At 41.0% G+C, this 22,542-nt stretch overlaps 1 protein-coding gene across 1 annotated transcript in view; it reads left to right on the forward strand.

Moving 5' to 3' along the window:
• The window catches only part of odad2 (outer dynein arm docking complex subunit 2), a 195,267-nt gene extending 173,365 nt beyond the window's left edge, over positions 1–21,902 (forward strand). Inside the window, exon 20 of the mRNA XM_039753888.1 lies at positions 21,457–21,902. Coding sequence (XP_039609822.1) covers positions 21,457–21,570 — 114 coding nt within the window. The 3' untranslated portion in view covers positions 21,571–21,902. The remainder of the gene's footprint in view (positions 1–21,456) is intronic.
• The last annotated feature ends 640 nt before the right edge of the window (positions 21,903–22,542 follow it).

The raw sequence follows: 22,542 nt of genomic DNA on the forward strand, positions 1-22,542 counted from the left end.
ATTCTTTATTTATAAATCGAATATTTTCGCAGTTAGAAAACCTGTTTACGACCTTCTAAATACGTTTTTTAACATTATTAGAGCCTTCTAGACCTTAAATAACACCCTTTAGTCATCATTACACTCGTATTACCCAATATATTAGACAAAATAAGACATATTAGACGTTACAAATATCATATTATTACTAGGCTCACCCGCCTTTTAAGACTTTTATCCTCAATTTTTGTGCGCTCCATGTGTACATCAGGCATGTAAGTGTAGGGAATGAGAACATCAAAGTGCCCATTCATAACATCTCCCGAAAACCTACGTTTTTTTTTATCCCCTCGAGTGCCTGTCCAAAGTCGTACAATGTCAGCCCGAATCTGTACCGCTAAAGACGGAGTTTCATGCACTAAATAAGCTATAGATGAGAATAAGCAAGCACCATCTCCCCTGATATTTATTACACGGTGATGCATTTGTACTCCATCAACATTAATTATTTCCAGAGACATAATTTTGTCTATTTTTTCAGCGCATTGCGCACAAAAGCAAGAGAACGATGGGAGCACCACAACTCTGCTCACTTTGCTTTGTACCGCAAGCCGCAAGTAGTAAGTCTGTGATAAGCGGAATACCACTTTCTATAGTAGATTATTGTACTGTACATTTAATTGCACACAAACACACACAGTTCTTACACACAACCACAAACCTATGAAGGCACGACCTCAGTAGGAGAGTCTTCAGGTGGTGCAGTATCTTCAGCAGGTGCGTCGTTGTCTTCTTCCGCTGAAGGAGTACTAGGAGTAGGCAGTGGGTGTCTGGGTGCGCGGCTGAAGAACATCTTGATAGGTAGTGAGGAGGCTTTTGTAGGGTATTGCCATCTTTAATCATATCCAAGAGTTTCACCTTCTCCTGGATAGTAAGCATCTTCCTCCGGCGCTTAGTTTTATTGTCAGAAGGCTTAGAAAAAGCAGCACGTTTAGGAGCCATCGTAGGGCTTAGATAAAAGTTCTCAGAAAGCACATGTGTAGTGACATAAGCATGTATGAGAAAAAAATCGCGATAGAGTGAAGCCGCGAAAGTCGAAGCGTGATATAGCGAGGGATCACTGTATATATATATCTCTTTTTTCATCCTCATTAGGAGAATGCAACAATAATACTCTCATGTCAAAACAACCAATTGAACGTGAATACGTCAAAAAAAACATACATTATATACATCTGTTCCGCTGAGAACAGCAGTGGTTGAGTTGTGCGTTTGCACAGGTGGCGCAGTAGAAATGTGGCAGTCTTATAATAAGGAGATTGTGAGTTTGCATCTGGCATCCTCTCTGTGTGAAATATTGTTAAAAGGGTTACTTTTCTTTTTCATTCAACAAAAAATTCCACCGTGTGCTGATAGCGAGTGAAGCGAGCTGTCTATGGAGTGTTGGGCCGCCATAGGCAGCCAGGGGGGTACACCCGTAGTTGTTATATATTATGGTCACTCGACCCTAGTGGTTCAATCATCTCTACACCCTCAATTCTATCCTCATTACTACAAAATACTAAATTTAGACAGCCATTCGCCCCCCGTGTTGCTGCTTTAACTTACTGTGTTTTACAAAACAGTCACTGATTACGCCTAAAACCCCCTGTTCTTGTGCTCTGCTATTTTATTCAGATAATTGAAGTTGATCGGGCTTGTAAGATCCTCATTGTTGGGGACCCGAGTGGCTGGACAAGACCAAGAGGTCGCCCACGTAATACCTGGCTGTGGCAGATGGAGGGCCATTTCTGGGGGGTGGGAATGGACCGCGCCTGCCTGGGGGGTTGCCAGCCAGGATCCCGAGTTGTTTCATTGTGTAGTGGGTGTGGCAACATGCCGTGCCAGTGCATGCTCCCCAACTTGACTTGACATTTCTAACATTATAGCGTTCCTTATTATTTGCTGGCAAGTTTGAACCCATTGACGAAGTTCCCTAATAAAGTTTTGTTTCAGAAATTCCTAAACCTTCTTACGAGCAGAAGAGAGGCACAAGGGCAGAATGCCGAAAGCAATGTCACTGCTTGGCATTCTCGTTCTCTGATTTAGAAAATTCAGGTTTTAAATTTGACTTTGTGAACAGCTTTAAAATCACAAATTCCAATTTGTCGACTGTAGCCACTAACTGTTACATTTCGGGTTCTTAAGGAGAATTTAGATGGATGAGGCAAGTTTTGCCCTTCACTTCCCATTATTTGCCAGACTTATTAAAACAGTTGGTGTTTGTGTGGGTTTTCTCTGAGGACTGCGATTTCCTGCCACAGTCCAAAGACATTCTATCAGATCAATTGAATTGTTGAATTGGCTTCCTGTGTGGCTGCGTTTTTGTGGGCCCTGGGGTGATTTGGCATCCCATCCATTATGGGTTACTGCTTTGGCCCAACTGCTGTTACATTTGGCTCTCGTTTGTCCAGCATTTTAATCCAGAATAAACATCTTTGATAATAATAAATGAATGAGAATGACTTGAAAGTAGAGCGCACAGTGAGGCAACATCTCAGGGTGGCCAGAGGATCCCCTGTTGTGTCTTATGATTCATGAAGCAGCAGCTCACTTTGAAGCTTAAACGTCTCTATAGTGAGGCAGACTAAAGATGGCGACAGAAGGCTTGCAGAGGCTCTACTAAGACCGCCTTCTCCTCCAACTGTGCGGTTTGAAGTTCGGTCTCCTCAGCCACATTAGATTACGCATTTACATTTCAAGTGATGATCATCATCATTTTACAAGCTTCTGTCTGAGGACGACTGTGTTTTGACAAGCAGCACGCAAAAAAATGAAGTGGTGTGAGGCCTCTAAAAGGCGTACCCTGGCCTGGCCTAGACAACTTCAGTGAGGCGATACCCAAACTCTTACTCCAATCATTGCTAATATTTATTTGCAGGGAAACCAGACATAAATGTCAGATATGAAAACATACAACCTGAATGATTCAAATCAGGGTTCCACAGAAAGCTTTGTGTCAGATGACAACTGTACTGGCGTTCTTTAGCTGTGATGCTTGTGAGCGTTGGGATGGTAGATGGCAAAAACAGTGGTCTTCTCTCTTTTTGGCAGTTATGATGTCCTCTAAAAAAATGCTTTTTAAAATCCTTAGAATTGATAGCGTCCTGCTGGTTGGCCTTGTGTAAGATATTGCACCAGTCAAAAAATGGAGACAACCGATCAGGGCCATCTTAACAGCGTGATAGCCAACGCCGGACAAAGCAGTGCATTGGGGTCCCAACCTACACAACCACTCAGCAAGTCCCAACATACGTAGATTATTAACATGGGGCCATGCGTTTAAACGGCCCCGCAACCGATATGTTCCTATGGTCTATCTGATCGTTAATTCGATTATTTTCACCTACACGTGAATGTTAAAGTCCCACACCTCCATTTTATTTATTTATTTTATTTATTTTAATTAAGATGTGTGCCGAGGCTACCTCAGGAGCACACACTCACACACACAGCACTAACAGCCGGGGTTTAGGGGAGGAGTACATTCAAATACGTCTTAATTTATACTCCGCATGTGTCATCGAATAAACCATTGCTTACCAACGGGGATAAAAGGAGGGTGGAAAGGAATATACCACCAAGGACGTTTTTGAAGCGCAGAAATGCGCAGATGTTTAGGGTTGGTTGGGTGACACCTAACAAATCAGGACTGGGATGGGTTTGTCACTCCCCACACCTCCATTTTAAATATTCTTACAAGCATATACAGGCTGGTTAGTTTATCTAAGCTTAAACAGATAATAAGTCAGTCAGTCATTACCCAACCCGCTATATCCTAACACAGGGTCACGGGGGTCCGCTGGAGCTAATCCCAGCCACCACAGGGCGCAAGGCAGAAACAAACCCCGGGCAGGGTGCCAGCCCACCGCAGGGCACACCCACACACACACCCATACACCAAGAACAATTTAGGATCGCCAATGTACCCAACCTGCATGTCTTTGGACTGTGGGAGGAAACCCACGCAGACACGGGGAAAACATGCAAACTTTATGTAGGGAGGACCCGGGAAACAAACCCAGATCTCCTAACTGCGAGGCAGCAGCGCTACCACTGTGCCACCCAGATAATAATAAATAACATTTTTTTAACATCTTTATATTTATTTTTACACCCCAAATTATTCTCTAGTTCTGAATTCACTCACGGAAAGCCACTTTATGAATATTAACAATCTAAGGAGCTCATTGTGCTTGCCTGCGGTTTCATTTGTAGGACATTTTAAAACATTGAGATTGCACAAATATTGGTTATCTTGTATGAGCTCTGGGTCCACAGGTTAAGATTTGGGTAGGGGATGGTCACCCGAAAGCATGCCTGGGCACACTGATTCAATAAATAAAATTTTATTTAAAAATATATACCCCTCTGTATAAAACACCTAAAATACCTTTTAAAACCCCTTTAAATGTGTCCTAAAACTGTCTAAACCATAATCCATATAGAGTTCGAAAAATTCCAACCATTTTTACACTAAAAACCTGAACTATAATAATGGGTTCAAGAAGAGCGCCCCCCTATCGGTCAGATTAAAAAGTGTCTAAAATTTGGAATAAAAAATCAATTCAAATATTACTAACCAGTAACGGCATACTGCACGATAACGTGCAGTGAATACGCTTGACTTGAGCATTCCTAGTTTTCATCCTCTTTCTCGTTCTCTGTACGTTTACCATTCGTTTGCTCAGAGGTTGATGGTGTTTGCTGCTTCCTGAGCAGCTCTTCTTTTCTCCACCCTAACGGCCCGCTTCTTCTTTTCTTCCGTCGGCATCTTTTCACTTTAGTACTGATTAGGTCAGTGTTTGTGTCGGAATTGCTTAGTATGTTTTCTTTTTCACTTAAGTCTTAAGATTTAAGATATGAAGAGGTAGGGGAAGTGACGGTGAAGGTGGTAAGGATGAGAATGGCGCCCGTATGCATGCACCACATGGCTGTTCTGCTGCCGAGAGTTAATTCTACAATAAAATAAAATAAAAAGAGGAATAACCTTGGATGTCAATCATCACCCTAAAAGCGGACAGTAGAGGTCACGTAGTATATGTGTACCAAATTTCAGGTCAATAGGTCAAACGGTTTGCGAGCTACAGGTGATTTAAAACCCTGGACAGACAAACGGACAGCGTACGGTAGCGTATTATAGAAGAAGATCATAGACCATAAAGAGCCATTATCTAATCCTAAAATGAAAACTCACCAAGATAAAACAGACAAATTAAATATTGCAAGCTGTATTTAGCATACCATAACAGCACTATTTTTTAGAAGTATTACAAATGGCAAAGAAAATGCAAAAGAATTTAAATAGGGATTTCCTAACAGGCAACCCAAAGCAAACAGATTCCAAATCAGAATCCAACAGAATTCACAAAACAGAAGCAGCAACCCCAAGAACTAAAAAATCAAAACTCACTTTGATATACAGTACACGCTATGAACTTCAACGAACCCCTGAAGGATCCTCTCTCAGCTTCAGAATATAAAGGCCGAGGGCGGTCCCTTAGGTGTGACATCACTGGGCCCCGCCTCTTGGGGAGTTCCACCCATAAAGTGCAAAGAACATACGAGAACTGTACAAAATACATAACAACTAAATTTTGAATAAGCAAGTCAAAATGAACAAAGAATACATCATTACAATGAACATATGAAAAATGATACATTTAAAATAAACAAAGGCGGCAGGAAACGGGATTATAAACGTATGCTAGAAAACACCCCCTGGCTCTAACTTAGCAGAGTGAATAAGACATAACCTCGTTCTACACATACAATCTGGGCAACAGATGCAGGTATTTACCAGGATATATTTAGGCTATGTCTTCATTTAAAAATGACAGTTTAAACGAAAAACAATCTCCATCCACGCTAGTGTTTTCACCTTGCTTCCAAAACGATCTCCATCCACACTAAAATGACTGAAAACGCATATGATTTAGATGCTCACCTACACTGGACATGCACTCATCAGAGGAAAAAACCTTTGAAGGGACAGAAACGTCACTAGCCATGAGATTTTAGAATGTGAACAGGCCATTCAGCCTCTCAAAGCTCGCCATTCCTACTACTTAATTCTTCTAAAAAACATCAAGTCGAGTTTTGAAAGTCCTTAAAGTCCTAAAGTCTACTGCACTGTTTGGTCACTTATACCATGTGTCTGCGATTCTCTGTGTGAAGAAAAATTTTTGTCCTAGTATTTGTGCAGAATTTATCCTTAACAAGTTTCCAATTGTGTCCCCATATTCTTAATGAACTCATTTGAAAGTCACCGTCTCGATCCATTGGACTAATTCCCGTCATAATTTTAAACACTTCAGTCAGGTCACCTCATAATCTTACTTTGCTTAAACTGTAAAGGCTCATGTCTTTTCATCTTTCCTCATAACTCATCCCCTGTAGCCCTGGAATCAGCCTAGTCGCTCTTCTCTGGACCTTCTCTAGTGCTGTTATGTCCTTTTTTGTAGCCTGGAGACCCGAACTGCACACAGGACTCCAGACGAGGCCTCACCAGTGTGTTATAAAGCTTCAGCAGAACCTCCTGTGACTTGCATTCCACATGTCAAGGCGCTATATAACCTGACATTCTGTTAGCCTTAATGGCTTCTGAACACTGTCTGTCAGTTCTGTCAAGTCCACTATGACTCCTAAATCCTTCTCATAAGGTGTAGTTTCAAGTTACGGACCTCCCATTGTGTATTCAAATCTCACATTTTTACTTCCTATGTGTAATTCTTTACATTTACTTTCATTAAATTTCAGTTGCCACAAATCTGTCCAGACCTGTATGGTGTAATGATTCAACAGATTCTCGATTATCTGCCGACCCACCTCTGTTGGTATCATCTGTAAAGTTAATTAGCTTGTTACTTATATTCCTGTCCACATCATTTATATATATATATATATATATATATACTAGCAAAATACCCGCGCTTCACAGCGGAGAAGTAGTGTATTAAAGAAGTAATGAAAAAGAAAAGGAAACATTTTAAAAATAACATAACATGATTGTCAATGTAATTGTTTTGTGACTGTTATGAGTGTTAACATAATATATATATATATATATATATATATATATATATATACACACACACACACACATATAAACATATATATATACATATACACATATACATATACATATATACATATCTACATATATACATATACACACATATATATACACATACATATATACATATATATATATATATATATATATATATATATATATATATATATATATATATATATATATATATATATATATATATACACATACATCCACATAATGTTTATTTTAGAAGTCAGTATTATAAGACACGGCATACAGATAGTCCTTAAGATCACGCCCTGCATAAGTAGGAAGAATTGCAGCAAGACGTCTTGATAGTTGAGCGCATTTAGACTTGCTGGCTGCCTGACTGCTGGTAATTCCGCTTTGTATACGACGCGTTATGCCAACCCTCGACTGAGTTGTTTGTTCACAGCATGCCATCAGCAGTTATAACAGTTATAACCTAGGAAATAACGTGTACATAATGTGCACGTATGCGTCCCACTCTCTTGGCCTCTCTCGCGATTTTGTCGGCGCGCATTTGTCGAAAACCAGTTAGCGAGTTTGTTGGCGCGAGTTTGTCTATCGCGCTTTTGTCTGTGAACCAACATATATACATATATATACACATACATCCACATATATATATATATATATATATATATATATATATACAGTATATATATACATATCTACATATATACACTCATATATATATGTGTATGTGTGCGTGTGTGTATATATATATTGAAATAGTTTTACTGTCAAATAATGCAAAGAGTACGCGACACTTGTTTCGCCCTAATTCTGGGCTCATGAGGCATACACACTCACTGCACCCCCTCTCAGGAATTGAACCTCGGACGTCAGTGCTAGAGGCATGTGGTTGGTTTATTTGACAGTATGTAGATCGGGGTATATATATATATATATATATATATATATATATATATATATATATATATATATATATACAGTATATACACTGTGTGCACAATTATTAGGCAAGTTGTATTTTTGAGGATTAATTTTAATATGGAACAAACACAGTGCTATCAGTCAATCCAAAATGTTAATAAACCTGAAACCTGAATGTTTCACAACGGAAATGTGAGTGTGAACATCATCAGGGGAATACATATGTGCACAATTATTAGGCAACTATTAGTGTGCAGATTTATTATGCAACTAAAGGAAAAATGAAAATTTTCCCATCTCACTTGTTTATTTTCATCTGTTATAGTGAGAATAATAAACAAACACCTCAAAATTTACAAATAAACATCTCTGACATTTCAAAAAATCAATCAATCAATCAATGACCAATATAGCCACCCTTCTTTCCAATAACAGTCATAAGCCTTTCCATTCATGAGTCTGTCAGTTTCTTGATCTGTTGACGATCAGCTTTTTGTGGAGCAGTGACTACAGCCTCCCAGACACTCTTCAGAGAGGTGTATTGTTTTTCTCCCCCGTAAATCTAGCGTTTAAGAAGTGCCCACAAGTTCTCGATAGGGTTTAGGTCAGATGAGGAAGGGGCCATGTCATTATTCCTTCATCTTTAAGGCCTTTACTGGCTGGCCACGCAGTGGAGAACTTCGATGCAAGTGATGGAGCATTGGCCTGCATAAAAATCATGGTCTTTTCCTGTATCACTGTTTGAAGAAAGTGTCTTGAAAAACTGGCAGTAGGTTTGGGAGTTGATTTTGAGTTCATCTTCAATGCAAAAGGTCCAACTAGCTCATCTTTAAAAATACCAGCTCATACCAGTACCCCACCTCCACGTTGGAGTGGAGCTCTGTGCCCATTACTGATCCACAGGTCCATCCATCTGGTCCATCAAGAGTCACTCTCATCTCATCGGTCCATAAAACCTTTGAAAAAAATCTGTCTTCAGATATTTCTTGGCCCAGTTTTGACGTTTCAACTTATGTTTCTTGTTCAGTGGTGGTTGGGTTTCAGCCCTCCTTACCTTGGCCATGTCTTTGAGCACTGAACACCTTGTACTTCTGGGCACTCCAGGTAGGTTGCAGCTCTGGAATATGAAAGTACTGGAGGATAATGGGTTCCTGGTAGCTTCACGTTTGATTCTTCTCAAATCTTTGGCAGCTAATTTGCGTCTTTTGTTCTCAACACGTTTCTTGCGACCCTGTTGACTATTTGCAACAAAATGTTTGATGGTTCTGTGATCACACACCAATATCTTAGCAATTCCAAAAGTGCTGCATCCCTCTGAAAGACTTTTTACAATTTTTGACTTTTCAGAGTCAGTTAAATCTCTTTTTTGGCCCATTTCGTCCGAGGAAAACTAGCTGCCTAATAATTCTGCACACCTTGATATAGGGTGTTGATCTCCTTAGGCCACACCCTCCCTCATTACACAAATACACATCACCTGACATGCTTAAATCCAATAAGCATTCAAGTTAATACAGCTTGGAGTTGGAATATACGCATTAAAAATGATGATATGGTCAAAATACTCACTTGCCTAATAATTGTGCACACAGTGTATATATAGCAAAATACCCGCGCTTTGCAGCAGAGAAGTAGTGTGTTAAAGAAGTTATGGAAAAGCAAAGGGAACATTTTAAAAACAACGTAACATGATTGTCAAAGTAATTGTTTTGTCACTGTTATGAGTGTTGCTGTCATCAAGGATTTGATTATCATTATTTCTTTCAGTTAGGTTCATATTTGTAGGATGTGTTGTGTTCAAGTTATATTCCGTGTTTGTCAATCGTTGTAAAGATAACAGGTTTCATTCATCGATTCCTTTCTTACCGCGTCAATAAACAGCTCGTCTTCCTCTTTATCTGAGACCTGACACACTGCATGCACGTTTTTTTTTTACACTGTCTTCCTTTAGCGGGACATTGACTTTTTCCACCGTGTGCTTTGTTTCCGCAGTAGCTGCATTTATGAATATGCTTGTATGCGTCACTCGCTTCATATTCTTTTGCTGCCTTCTCAATTGTGTAATGCGTTTTTTGTTCAGCGCTCTTTGGAGCTCTTGCTTTTTGTCTGCGTACTGCGTTCACAGTCAGTTGACGTGAGCCGCTCGGTGTACATGCATCGAAGGTTCTGAGCTGTGCTTGTGCTATCTCGTGCGATGTCCACGGCTTTATTTATTGTTAGCTAAGATCCGGCACTTAAAAGTTTCTCTCGCAGTTTTGCTGAGGTTGTGCCAGACACCACCCTGACCATCTCATCTTCGTCTGCATAAGTACAGTCCTTCACCCGCGAATATTTAGCGGCAGAGTGTTTCTATTGGATTGCCGCTGACAGACGGCCTTATATGGGCAGGCACTCAATTACATGGGAGGCGTGACGATGAGGGACGCAACTCCGCCTCACACGGCGACCAAGCTGCAGGCTATGGCCGGTATATATGTACATAAGTAGGTTCTAGTTATGACCGTTACACGTAGAATTTCAAAATGAAACCTGCCTAATTTTGTAAGTAAGCTGTAAGGAATGAACCTGCCAAATTTCAGCCTTCTACCTACACGGGAAGTTGGAGAATTAGTGATGAGTCAGTCAGTCAGTCAGTGAGGGCTTTGCCTTTTATTAGTATAGATACATTAAAGAACCATCAACAACAAATCAAGTCAAATTAATAATATATTTAACAATTATTATAAAAGTAACAGGAAGTTGGAGAATCAGTAGTGAGTGAGGGAGGCAATGAGTGAGTGAGGGAGTGAGTGAGTGAGGGAGGCAATGAGTGAGTGAGGCAGTGAGTGAGTGAGTGAGTGAGTGAGGCAGTGAGTGAGTGAGGCAATGAGTGAGGGAGTGAGTGAGTGAGTGAGTGAGTGAAGGAGGCAGTGAGTGAGTGAGTGAAGGAGGCAGTGAGTGAGTGAGTGAGTGAATGAGTGAGTGAGTGAGTGAGGCAGTGAGTGAGTGAGTGAGGCAGTGAGTGAGTGAGGCAATGAGTGAGTGAGGGAATGAGTGAGTGAGGCAGTGAGTGAGTGAGTGAGTGAGTGAGTGAGTGAGTGAGTGAGTGAGTGAGTGAGTGAGTGAGTGAGTGAGTGAGTGAGTGAGTGAGTGAGTGAGGCAGTGAGTGAGTGAGGGAGGGCTTTGCCTTTTATTAGTATAGATTAAACATAGCAGCGGCCCCAGCACTGACCCCTGAAGGACACCACTCTCAGCTCTTACTCTTACTCTAATTCCTGCCAGGTTCCCCCCACCATCACCCACTGCTTACTGTGACTGAACCCATAATCTGAACTCCCACTTCTTTTAGTTTGTTGCTCAACATTATCAAATGGTTTCTGAAAACCAAGATAAATAATTTCATATACAGCTCAGCAGTCACGCTTCTCTCGCTACAGTTTTCAGGTTTTACTCAGTACCTCCATAGGGTGACCAATCAGAAATGAGACATTATAATGAGCAGGATCCAATCAGGGAAGGGCTACATGATAAATGAACAAATCAGAACGCAATTAGAGTTTGTGTTTTCGAAATTCTATGTTTTCATCTGTCCACATTGCAGTTCTGAGCTGGTGTTTTCAGGAGTATATGTCTCTGGATTAACATGGGTTAAAACTCTGAGGTAGTGAGGATGAAAGGTGAGAACAGAGACTCATGGTTTTTTTACATAAAAATGTATAGGGTGGTCCAGATTTAATTATGCAGTTTTCATTACACTATAACTATCACCCGAAAAATCCTGGGCCATCGAGAAGTGTGTGAACTGATGGTATAAAGAATCATCTTTGCGCCAAACTGGAATCGTCCCCGCATAAATCAAAGTCATCCAGACGATCTGGATCTGCATAATTAGATCTGGACCGCCCTGTAATAGTATGGATGAAGCCTTAATCACATGCGCCAAGAACAACCCAGTAATTTCCAGGGTATCAAGCTTTTCAAGTTAAGGGTATAGGAAATGGAAAGTTTTGGCTGAAAATGTAACCTCCGCACCATTTCCTCCGAATCCGTTGGTCAATCTCATGATCACCTCCTCCTCTGACTTGTGATGTCTGTTTCTTCAGGCAGTTGCTGTCCCCTAATCTCAGATTTGGAGGTGCTGATTCTCATCCCATCTGCAACACCACACTCAGTCTAGTGCTCTTTGGACATCACAATCTGACAGAAGATAACTTCATCCTTCTCGTTCCCACACTGGGTGCTATCCAAACTAGGGCTGTGCTTCAATAACATGAGAAGATCAGAGTCCTAAATCACTTTAAACTATCTCAGCATAACAGTATGGGAACACGGCTCACAATTCTCTGATTCAGGAACCTAACGGCACACAGCAGTGAGTGCTGAGCCCTTCTGGCTGACAAGGCTGCAGGGGTCTCCAGCTACCAGATACTCACTGACGGAGTCCTAATATCCCTTTAATGGAGGAGCTGCCAGTTCATTTTTTTACAGTCTTACTTTTGGATTCAAGTTTTTTTCTGGCCCATCTGTTTAGACCAGTTTGCCCAAATTGGAGCACAAGCTTCATGGCGACATAACTCTAAGGATCATGGAGGCACAACAAGTAGATAGACAGGAGAGTCACAATGTAAAATAATACAGATGGGAATGGCAATATATACATGATGACAATATATGCAGTACATATGGAAGGCACTATAGGAAACATTTGACATCTTCTATATAATGTAAGGTGCAGTAGATAGATATGAATTACACAATATACAACAGAGATAGTGCTACAGTATATAATGTAAGGAACTGTATAGCGTATATGAGCATAGGGTGATATATTCAAGTTTTTTCTGGCCCATCTGCTCAGACCAGTTTGCCCAAATTGGAGCACAAGCCTCATGGTGACATAACTCTAAGAATCATGGAGGCAAAATATCTTCTTGATCAATTCATGCAGTCACCATATCTTTAGCTTTATATACAGTGTGGAGCTCGGCCCGGACAGGCAGACATCGTTAATAGACGACCCAACACACGTTAATTTACAACTACTACTTACAATAGTGCAAAGAAAGACTACAGTGACAAATTGACGATGTTGCGTGTCCTTCCATGCCTCTTCTCAGGCTAACCATAAAGTCTCGTTGCAGCGGAGCTTTGTGTTCTTCAGTCTTAGGTTCTTTCTGAATGGCAGCTTCCAGGAATCCCATTCTTTAAATATCCCAGGTTCACGAGGTCAATGGATTGTGTGTTTTGGGTTGCAAGTGAAAGAAAAGGGTCATTTAGCAATCGTGTTTTTCCCCCTAGTGCTTGTGTTGGTGTGCTTACCTTGTCAATGGCGTGGAGATGCTCCCGATCCACTCGTGTACGACAGGTCCTACACACACTAACTAAGAATCATCAAGTGATGAGGGAGACCGCAAAGTTTTACAGGCACAGTTCTGCAAAACTAGAAAGAATATTCATTAAGTAGCTGATTTCACAATTGCTAAATTCACAAAACTTTTTTTGTGTTTCTTGGGTGTTCTTTGGGTGGAAAATAAGGAATACTCATCCCTAAAGCCTCATTCACACTTTCATGTTTACCTGTGTTATTTTCTATAGCTATGTAAAGCGTATGATTCGTACTCATCCATCATCCAACCCTCTATATCCGAACACAGGGTCACAGGGGTCTGCTGGAGCCAATCCCAGCCAACACAGGGCGCAAGGTAGGAAACAAACCCTGGGCAGGGTGCTAGCCCACCGCAGGGCACACACACACCAAGCACACACCAGGGACAATTTAGGATCACCAATGCACCTAACCTGCATGTCTTTGGACTGTGGGAGGAAACCCACACAGACACAAGGAGAACATGCAAACTCCACGTAGGAAGGACCCGGGAAGTGAACCACTGTGCCACCATGCCACCCATAATCTGTACCACATCGGTAAAATCAGTTCTATTCGTGCCTCTCTCTGGGGCATCTGTTGGTGAAGAAAGATTCACTGATGTTGACTTTGCTGACGATGCAGTGATCTTCACAGAGTCAATGGAGGCTCTGATCACCGTGCTCGAGAGACTTGAGTGAGGAGTCTGAGTGTCTGGGCTTGTGAGTGTCCTGATAAAAACCAAGAGCCAGGCCCAGCCTTGGCAGTGTGTCGGTCTGCGGAGAGATTGTCCACTGCGTCGAGAGGTTTACTTACCTCGGGTCATGAGGTCACTGGAAAGGGGTGTGTGGCGCTCCTGAAATCTGCAAAAGGACAAAGGTCCAAGTCTTTGTGGAGTCCTGGTTCTTCCTCACTTACTATAGGGTTGCGAGACATGGATGCTCTCCAGTAACCTGAGATGAAGACTGGACTCCTTCGGTACTGTGTCTCTTCAAAGAATCCTTGAGTACCGCCGGATTGACGTTTTATCAAGCGAATGAGGCACATTACTTGCATTGTGAGGGAGTGTCAGTTATGGCACTACGGCCGTGTGGCGCAATTCCCAGAGGGTGATCCGGCTCATTGTTGAAGACCTGAGTGGCTGGACCAGGCCAAGGGGATACCCACGTAACACCTGGCTGTGGCAAATAGAGGGTTATGTCTGAGGGGTGGGACTAGATGACATATCTACATGAGGGTTTACCAACCAGGATCCTGAGCTGTTTCGTCATGTAGTGGGTGCAGCAATGCGCGGTAGCAGTGCACCCTCCCCAAACCTGACCTAACCTGACCTGACTTGACCGTTCATTAACAACAGCACAGAGGAGTGCAGTACATTTTTAAAAATATGACATGCCACATATTGTCCATGTGAAGACACACTAAAACACACCACCGTGCACATTACTGTCATTCCTCCACAGGAACACTCAGTACATGGAAAGCCGCTGATGCCAAAACCCCCAGCCCGCGCCATTACATACCAGCCACCTTATCCTAGTTTAGGATATGCACACTTCTGGTGATTTGTTGTCTTCACTAGAGAACTCTATTTAAATACTAAATGACTGACCGACGCCTGCGGAATTATTGCTTGAAAATGCTTCCAGACAGAAACTACAGTTTATTGTGCGAATGTCATAGATTTTGCTGGATGTAAAACAAGATTTAATCTGATTTTTTTTTTTCACAGATTTTCACTGTGAATTGCATTGTCGCAAATTGGTTTTTCTCATCACCAGTCCACATGGGCAATGAGTGAACTCCATTGAATTTGCTTTGCCGAGAGTTTGTTGAAACCTCGGAAGTGTTTGGGAATTTCATCCAACTCAACTTGAAGTCAGTAAGGGAAGGAGAAACCAGAACTAGTTTTGAGGGGATTATAATGGTGCCAGTGACCTTTTTAAGTGGATAAGGATGTGCCTGTCAACTATGCTGACTGATGATTGTGGGCTAAAAGAACGACCTGAGCTGCGAGGCGGCGGTGCCAATCACTGCACCACCATGCAACCCTGAAATAAAATTATAGTCCGAGTCCACAAAACTCTGAGTCTGATCTCTCTCCACATCTCCCAAGTTCATATCACTATAATTAAATAACACCCAAAGACCCTGCGACACCAGATACTCGGGTGGGTTGTATCTCCAATACATAGGAACTCCAGCAGTTAGGACACAACGTACAATGAGTCCATGCAGAGTGGCAAAGCATTTTCATAATAAATTCTCGTTGTGGTCAGCTAATGTATCCTCAGATAAAAATAACGTGAGAGTTTTGTTTTTTTTTTTTTTGCTGGGTGCACATTCATCATGAGTACTGATTGGGTGGTCACATCACACACCAGTAGGTGCCTTTAATTATTCACGCATACACAGAGCAGATCATGGCAGACCTATAAAATGGGAGGTTGAGTCCTCACCAAGTCCTAAAATGAGACACACAGTAGCAACGTTCAGATGACAAAGAAAACAGATCCAGTTTTATTTTTTTAGTCATTTGTGCAACATGCAGAAGCCAAGTGTGAGAAAGTAAGTGCACCCACACTTGAGAAGCTGGCAGAACTGCCTTTAGCAGCAGAAACAAGTCAGCCATGTGTGTGTGAAAAACAGGGCAGCACAGCACTTGTGGAGCAAAGGCATCTGGAGAGACGACACCAAAAACATTTCTGAAGTTTATGTTATTATGAGGTACTTCAATTTTCATATCACTGTGTTTGTTATATAGTATTTTGCTTTTTAGATTCTGTCCATTTTAAACACAATGATATTTCATGGCTCAGAGTGTGACTACAGACCTGACATTCCTGGCAGTGTTGGACATCAGTGCTACATAAGAAGTGAACAAGATTAATTATCATCTAGTTTGAGTTGACGTCTAAGCTTGATATCTCACAGTTTTATACTGAAATTCAAGATTATTGTCCCTTGTACAAAGCCAACACATACAGCCTTTGACTATACATTACTTCCAGAGGGCTGGGGATTGTTTGCTGAAACCATAAATCCTTAAAGACAGTTTTGGCTAGCTTCTCATTAAAGAACCTCTTTCATAAAACAAGCTTTGTGAAGTAAATTGATGTAAATTGCAAAATGTGCATGGTAATTATTGGTAATTTCCAACTGATGCTGTTCCAACAAATACCATTTGCCAGTTCCTGCTATGTGTTTTAGGGTCTGAATCACCCACAAGAAAAGTATTTGTTAATGTGCCTCCCGTATTTGTGTTTGTCTCATTTACAGACATGTCCTCCTGACTGCACTGGCAACCTGAAAAATCAGTGGAGAGTACATATCAGACAAGTATGATGAGATAGATAGATAGATAGATAGATAGATAGAGAAAGACACTATATGATAGATAGATAGATAGATAGATAGATAGATAGATAGGGGAGTCACTATGAATAAAATACAGATGAGAATAGCAATATATACATTACGATATAAGGAAGATACTAGAGGAAACAGATTTGAAATCTTCTATATACTGTAAGATGTAGTAGGAACTGTACAGTGTATATGAGCATATAATGCTATATAAAATAGGTAAAAGACACTATATATATATATACACAAGGGTGGGCAAAAGTAGGTATGCAGTTGTGAGTATGGAGACCAGCAATTTGTTTTTGCATGGAATTGAGATTGCATCTAAGTGCACTGTGCCATTGTGACATTCTTTTTAGTTATTAAAGTTAATAGAGCTATTGAGTTAATAAAGCTTTACCAATGGTATATACGTATATACATATATGGTAGTGGTAGTAGTAGCAGGAGTAACATAGCATGTATTTTACTACAGTAAAATGTTTTCTTTCAATTTTGAACCACATGCAATAAGCTGCTACTCATCTGACGCTATGAGAAAATCATAATGATGTTTCCTGTAATTTTCAGTGGCAAACTTTATTTGCAAAATCTGAGCAAGTTTGAGACAGTTGCTGCACACTCCCTTGTTTTCCAGTTGTACAGCCTGACATACTCCATGACTTGGTCAGAACAGTCTATGACTCAACCCAAAAAAAAATCAAACAGGTTTAATTACATCATCAGTCACAGGGTGCACTTTGTATGTGCAAGAACAGCTGATAACCAATGAGTACAAAGCCTATAATGCAGCTTTGAGGAATAAGGAGCAGAGGTGCTTTGGATCTCACGGACTGAAGAGACGCTCTTTACTGTGGTGTCTTCTGTTTGACATACCATGATGAATGGAAAAAAAGCTGACTAGTGCCTTTTCTATCTATCTATCTATCTATCTATCTATCTATCTATCTATCTATCTATCTATCTATCTATCTATCTATCTATCTATCTATCTATCTATCTATCTATCTATCTATCTATTATATAGTGCCTTTTCTATCTATCTATCTATCTATCTATCTATCTATCTATCTATCTATCTATCTATCTATCTATCTATCTATTATATAGTGCCTTTTCTATCTATCTATCTATCTATCTATCTATCTATCTATCTATCTATCTATCTATCTATCTATCTATCTATCTATCAGCCTAGTCCCAGATTTTGTAGTCTTTGCACATTATCCAGTAATGGCCTGTCCAGAGTTCTTCCCTGCTTGGTGCCTACTGGTGTTCTGTGATCCACCAGCCCTCCGTGACCCTGAATTGAATTTAACAGATCTGAGAATGTTATGTTATGTTATGTTATGTTAGCTTAGCCTTTCCACCTCAGAGCACCATATAAATACGCAGATAGATGGTGCAAAAAAATACTGGCTTCTGAAGTGTCTATTCTGGCAGAAAACTGAACTTCTAAGCTCACTGACACTTTTAGAAGAATGTGGATTACAATGTGTGTCAAACCTCCCAGCTTTGCCGTCATTCCTGGGGAAATTCTGTTTCACTTAGTTGTACAGCAGAGCTGCTCGATGTGTCATCCTTTTCTTACATGTGAGTTTGTTTCATTAAAACGTTGCCTGCCCGTCTTCTTGTTCCCTTAAGTTTGCCTTTAATTGTTCCCTTCTTGACTTTCCATCACATCTGAAGAACTGAAGACACGTAGCCATTAAAAGTGAACACTGGCCTCTAGTCATTAGGCTCTAATTAACACCAGTCTTAGGATTTCAGCGTATCACACAATTTATTGCTACTCTTTTACTATTTCTCTTCCAGGTGGCACAGCAGGTAGCGCTGCTTGCTGCCTTTCTCTTTTTAGTGGGCACAGTGGTTAGTGCCGCTTCCTCACAGATCCATTGTAATGAGTTTAAATCCCATGCCCGGTCATTATCCTTGTGCAGTTTGCATGTTCTGTCTTTGCTTTTGTTTTTGTGTTGCTCTTCTTCCCATCCCTAAAAGACACAAAGTGGCACCAGTGTGGGTCCCGCAGTGAACTGGCACGCTGTCTGCAGTTGTTTCCTGCCTTGCATTGAAGCCTGCTGGATGGGCTCCCTCCCACTGAAGCCCTCCATTTAGACTATGTAGGTCTGAGAGTGTGTGAGGCACCTGTGGGCCTTGAATCTTGACAGATGAACAGGAACAGTTGCAACTGATCCTTCTGCGAATGAGCGCACATTTAACTGGGTTATTATGGGGAATATTGAATGTACCCCACTTTACATTCCTCGGAGTCTCCCACATTCTCAGATGCCGGTGATGTAAGGAAGCCTTCAGATCCTCTACGCTCCTCCTTTGACATCAAGTTTGCAGCTTCTCAAAAAGGCAGCTGGCACGAGCCGACGCTTAGCTTTGTGACGACAGCAGCATGCCTTCACTTTAAAAATCCAGTTACAAATTTATAGTGACAAGCCCAGTGCCAGATCACACTCAATCACAGCATTAATAATTAATATTTGTTTTATTAAAAGCTAAAATCATTAGAAACAGATTAACATGAAGGCAGCCCATAATGAACATGAAGGCTGTCCATTAATTACCTGATGAACTATCACCAGTTGACAGTAGAGGTGAGGAAAACATAAACTCCGGTCAGCAGCATCCCTGGAGAAAATGAACCTCTGGAGGGTCCACAGTCAGTCATAAAAGACAAAACCAGACACAGTCAGAGAGTCCTGGAGACTTCGGCGAACTGGTCGCCCACCCGTTGATTCCAAGGCTCCCAGTTTCTCAGATGGCTTCTCCATGGGCAGGATAATAATGTCATTTCAACGATTAATTAAAAACTTACTAGCTGTGCTACTCATATAAGACAGGTTGATATCAAAGTGATCAACGTAGACCCCAGCGTTAACATTTACAGTGCACAATGCAAAGCGTGTCTTCTGTTATATGCCATTTGGTATGGGATTCGTAATAACTGTATATATGTGTGACGTGCCATCTGTTTGAATGACAAATGCAGCGCATTTTATTACTACAAATGTTTGTGATGTGCCATCTGTTTGAATATCAAATGCAGCATATTCTATTACTACAAATGTTTGTGATGTGCCATCTGTTTGAATGTCAAATGCAGATCATTTTATTACTAGAAATGTTTGTGATGCACCATCTGTTGGAATGGCAAATGCAGTGTATTTTATTGTTACAAATTTTTGTAATGTGCCAACTGTTGGAATGGCAAATGCAATGCATTTTATTACAAAAATTTTTTGTGATGCACCATCTGTTGGAATGATAAATCCACTGTACAGTATTATATTACTGTAAATGATTACGATGCAGGCGGCTCGGTGGCGCAGTGGGTAGCACTGCTGCTTCGCAGTTGAGAGACCCAGGTTCGCTTTCCAGGTCCCCCCTGCGTGGAGTTTGCATGTTCTCCCCGTGTCTGCGTGGGTTTCCTCCCACAGTCCAAAGACATGCAGGTTAGGTGCATTGACGACTCTAAATTGTCCCTAGTGTGCGTGTGTGTGTGTCCTACCCGGGGTTTGTTTCCTGCCTTGTGCCTTGTGTTGGCTGGGATTGGCTCCAGCAGACCCCTGTGAACCTGTAGTTAGGCTATAGCAGGTTAGATAATGGATGGATGTTTACGATGCACCATGTTTTAGGATGACAGAGACACAGCAACCTGACTGTCACACAGACACTTATCTTTTTATTAAGGCAGATGTATAGAAGAGCAGCGTGAATCAAGCTCAACTCTGATAGTCATGTCCAATTATAAAATAACAAGCCTTTAACCTTTGATTTAAAGACTGAGACCAAATAGGCTTGTGACTATTTTTTTTTTTTTTTTCAGTTCACCTTCCCCTCTGGTTTTTTTTTTTTATTCCTTTCCTTAATTAAAACTGAAATGTGCTTTTATGTTCTATTTAGCTATTTATCAGAAACGTTTTACTGTGTGTAATCTTGCCGGCTAACATGGCTTCAATTGACTGCTGAGAATTTCCTAACTTGTGGTTCGTACATACTTGTAATTCCCCGAGTGACACAAAGGAGCCTTTAAAGGAATTCCTTACATATCTGAGGACAGGCTCGAGTGCTATCAGGACGGTGTAAAGCCAGGTTTCAGTCTGACCGACTGCTCTGCTGAATACGTGTCGTCTGTGTACAGGCCGAGACTCGCTCCCTGTAAGAATATTTCCAATAGAAGTTAATTTGGCAAATTTGTTTCTGTTGTTTGAAAAACAATGGGAACAAATTTTTAAAAAATTAAGAAAGGGGATAAGCAGGGAGTTCAATTTACTGTATTCACAAAAACAATTGTTTAGAAAAAAAACACAATAAAAAGCTTCTGAAATTATCTAAATATGGACAACAACAAAAATGAAAATGAAGAAATAAATTGGAGCACAATGTTCACATACAAGGTTTAATTCCAGAATAAATGGGACTTGTATCGGTGGGCAAGAAGGATACACAAATGACTATCCAGGGAAATCTGAATATATACAGTAGTAATGAAAAATATATTACACAAATATACATATATATATATATAAAACAATACAGTAATAAGGAGCTTAAAAGAATGTCGCTGGGAAGAAAACCAGAAAACGTAAAACATCTCGCCATGTCTAAAATTTCCTGCAGCTGGATGATGTTCTCCTCCTGAACGGGGATCCTCTTAATTCTTCATTCAAATGTATGTTTCCAGTTTTATTTTTTTCCCCTTCTCTCTAATTGATCCTGTTGTTTGGTCTTTTCTCAGCTGCTCCTCGGTTTGGTGGGATCCACAGACGAAGTGTTGCAGGAGGCCGCGGCTGGCTGTGTGGCCAACATTCGCAGACTGGCACTTGCCAACGAGAAGGCCAGGTACGGTTAAAGCATCCAGCATTTCAAGAAATGCTTCACCTTCCGAACCGAGGACACCCATCCGGGTGTCACCACTTCATGATTTTTACTTAAAAACATTTGACGTAGCATGAAAGCTTTTGCCTGAAACCTAACGCATAGCAGATGTTTTGTGAGGACAAAATAAAAATGGCTTGTTTCATCACGTCTAGCAGAGAGCAAGCTTTGTTTGATTAAAATGTGAGAAATGCCATGGACTGAGTACATTTAACTGCTGGCATCGGATCCCTGGATGCATAATCCGCTCACAATGTGTTGTTGGGCTGTCTGATTTACAAATAATAAATGTCTTTCTTCATGGTGTGTGGCTGTTCCTTTCCTTTCTCATCATTTCTAAAAGGTTTTGTATCCACATTAAAGTTTGCCTTTTGAAGGAAGTAAGGGACGGCCAGCAGCCCAACCTGGCTGGGGTGCCCAAAAGACGAAAGAAAGGGGGAAGGAAACTTCTATAGGGCACTGCCTCCCCCAGAACACTAGGTGGCAGCACCCCTGGGTTGCAGAGGTGCTACCGATTCCCACAGGGCATCATGGGACTTGGAGTTCTTTACCTCAGCGCTACTGGGTACCGTGGGTGCCACCAGGAGGTGCTGCAAAGACTGAGGTGTCGTATGGCATTGGGGCTTCCGCTTTACCTGGAAGTGCATACAGACCACGTGGGCAGAAGAGCAGAAGAGGACTTGGCGGTCTCAGAGGGACCAGCCTGAGTCCGGTGGAAGGTGGATGAAGCTTGACCCAAAGATCGTGAGAGAGAGAGAGAAAGAAAGAAAGAAAGAGAGAAGAAAATAGCAATAATAGAACAGAAAGAAAAGAAAATAGCAATAATATGAAAGAAAGAAAGAATAAATAGCAATAATACAAACGAAAGAAAATAGCAATAATATCAAAGAAAGAAAGAATAAATAGCAATACAAAAGAAAATAGCAATAAAAAGAAAAAGAAAATA

Source organism: Polypterus senegalus, chromosome 5 (genome assembly GCF_016835505.1).
Source record: "Polypterus senegalus isolate Bchr_013 chromosome 5, ASM1683550v1, whole genome shotgun sequence".
NCBI classification, from domain to species: domain Eukaryota; kingdom Metazoa; phylum Chordata; class Cladistia; order Polypteriformes; family Polypteridae; genus Polypterus; species Polypterus senegalus.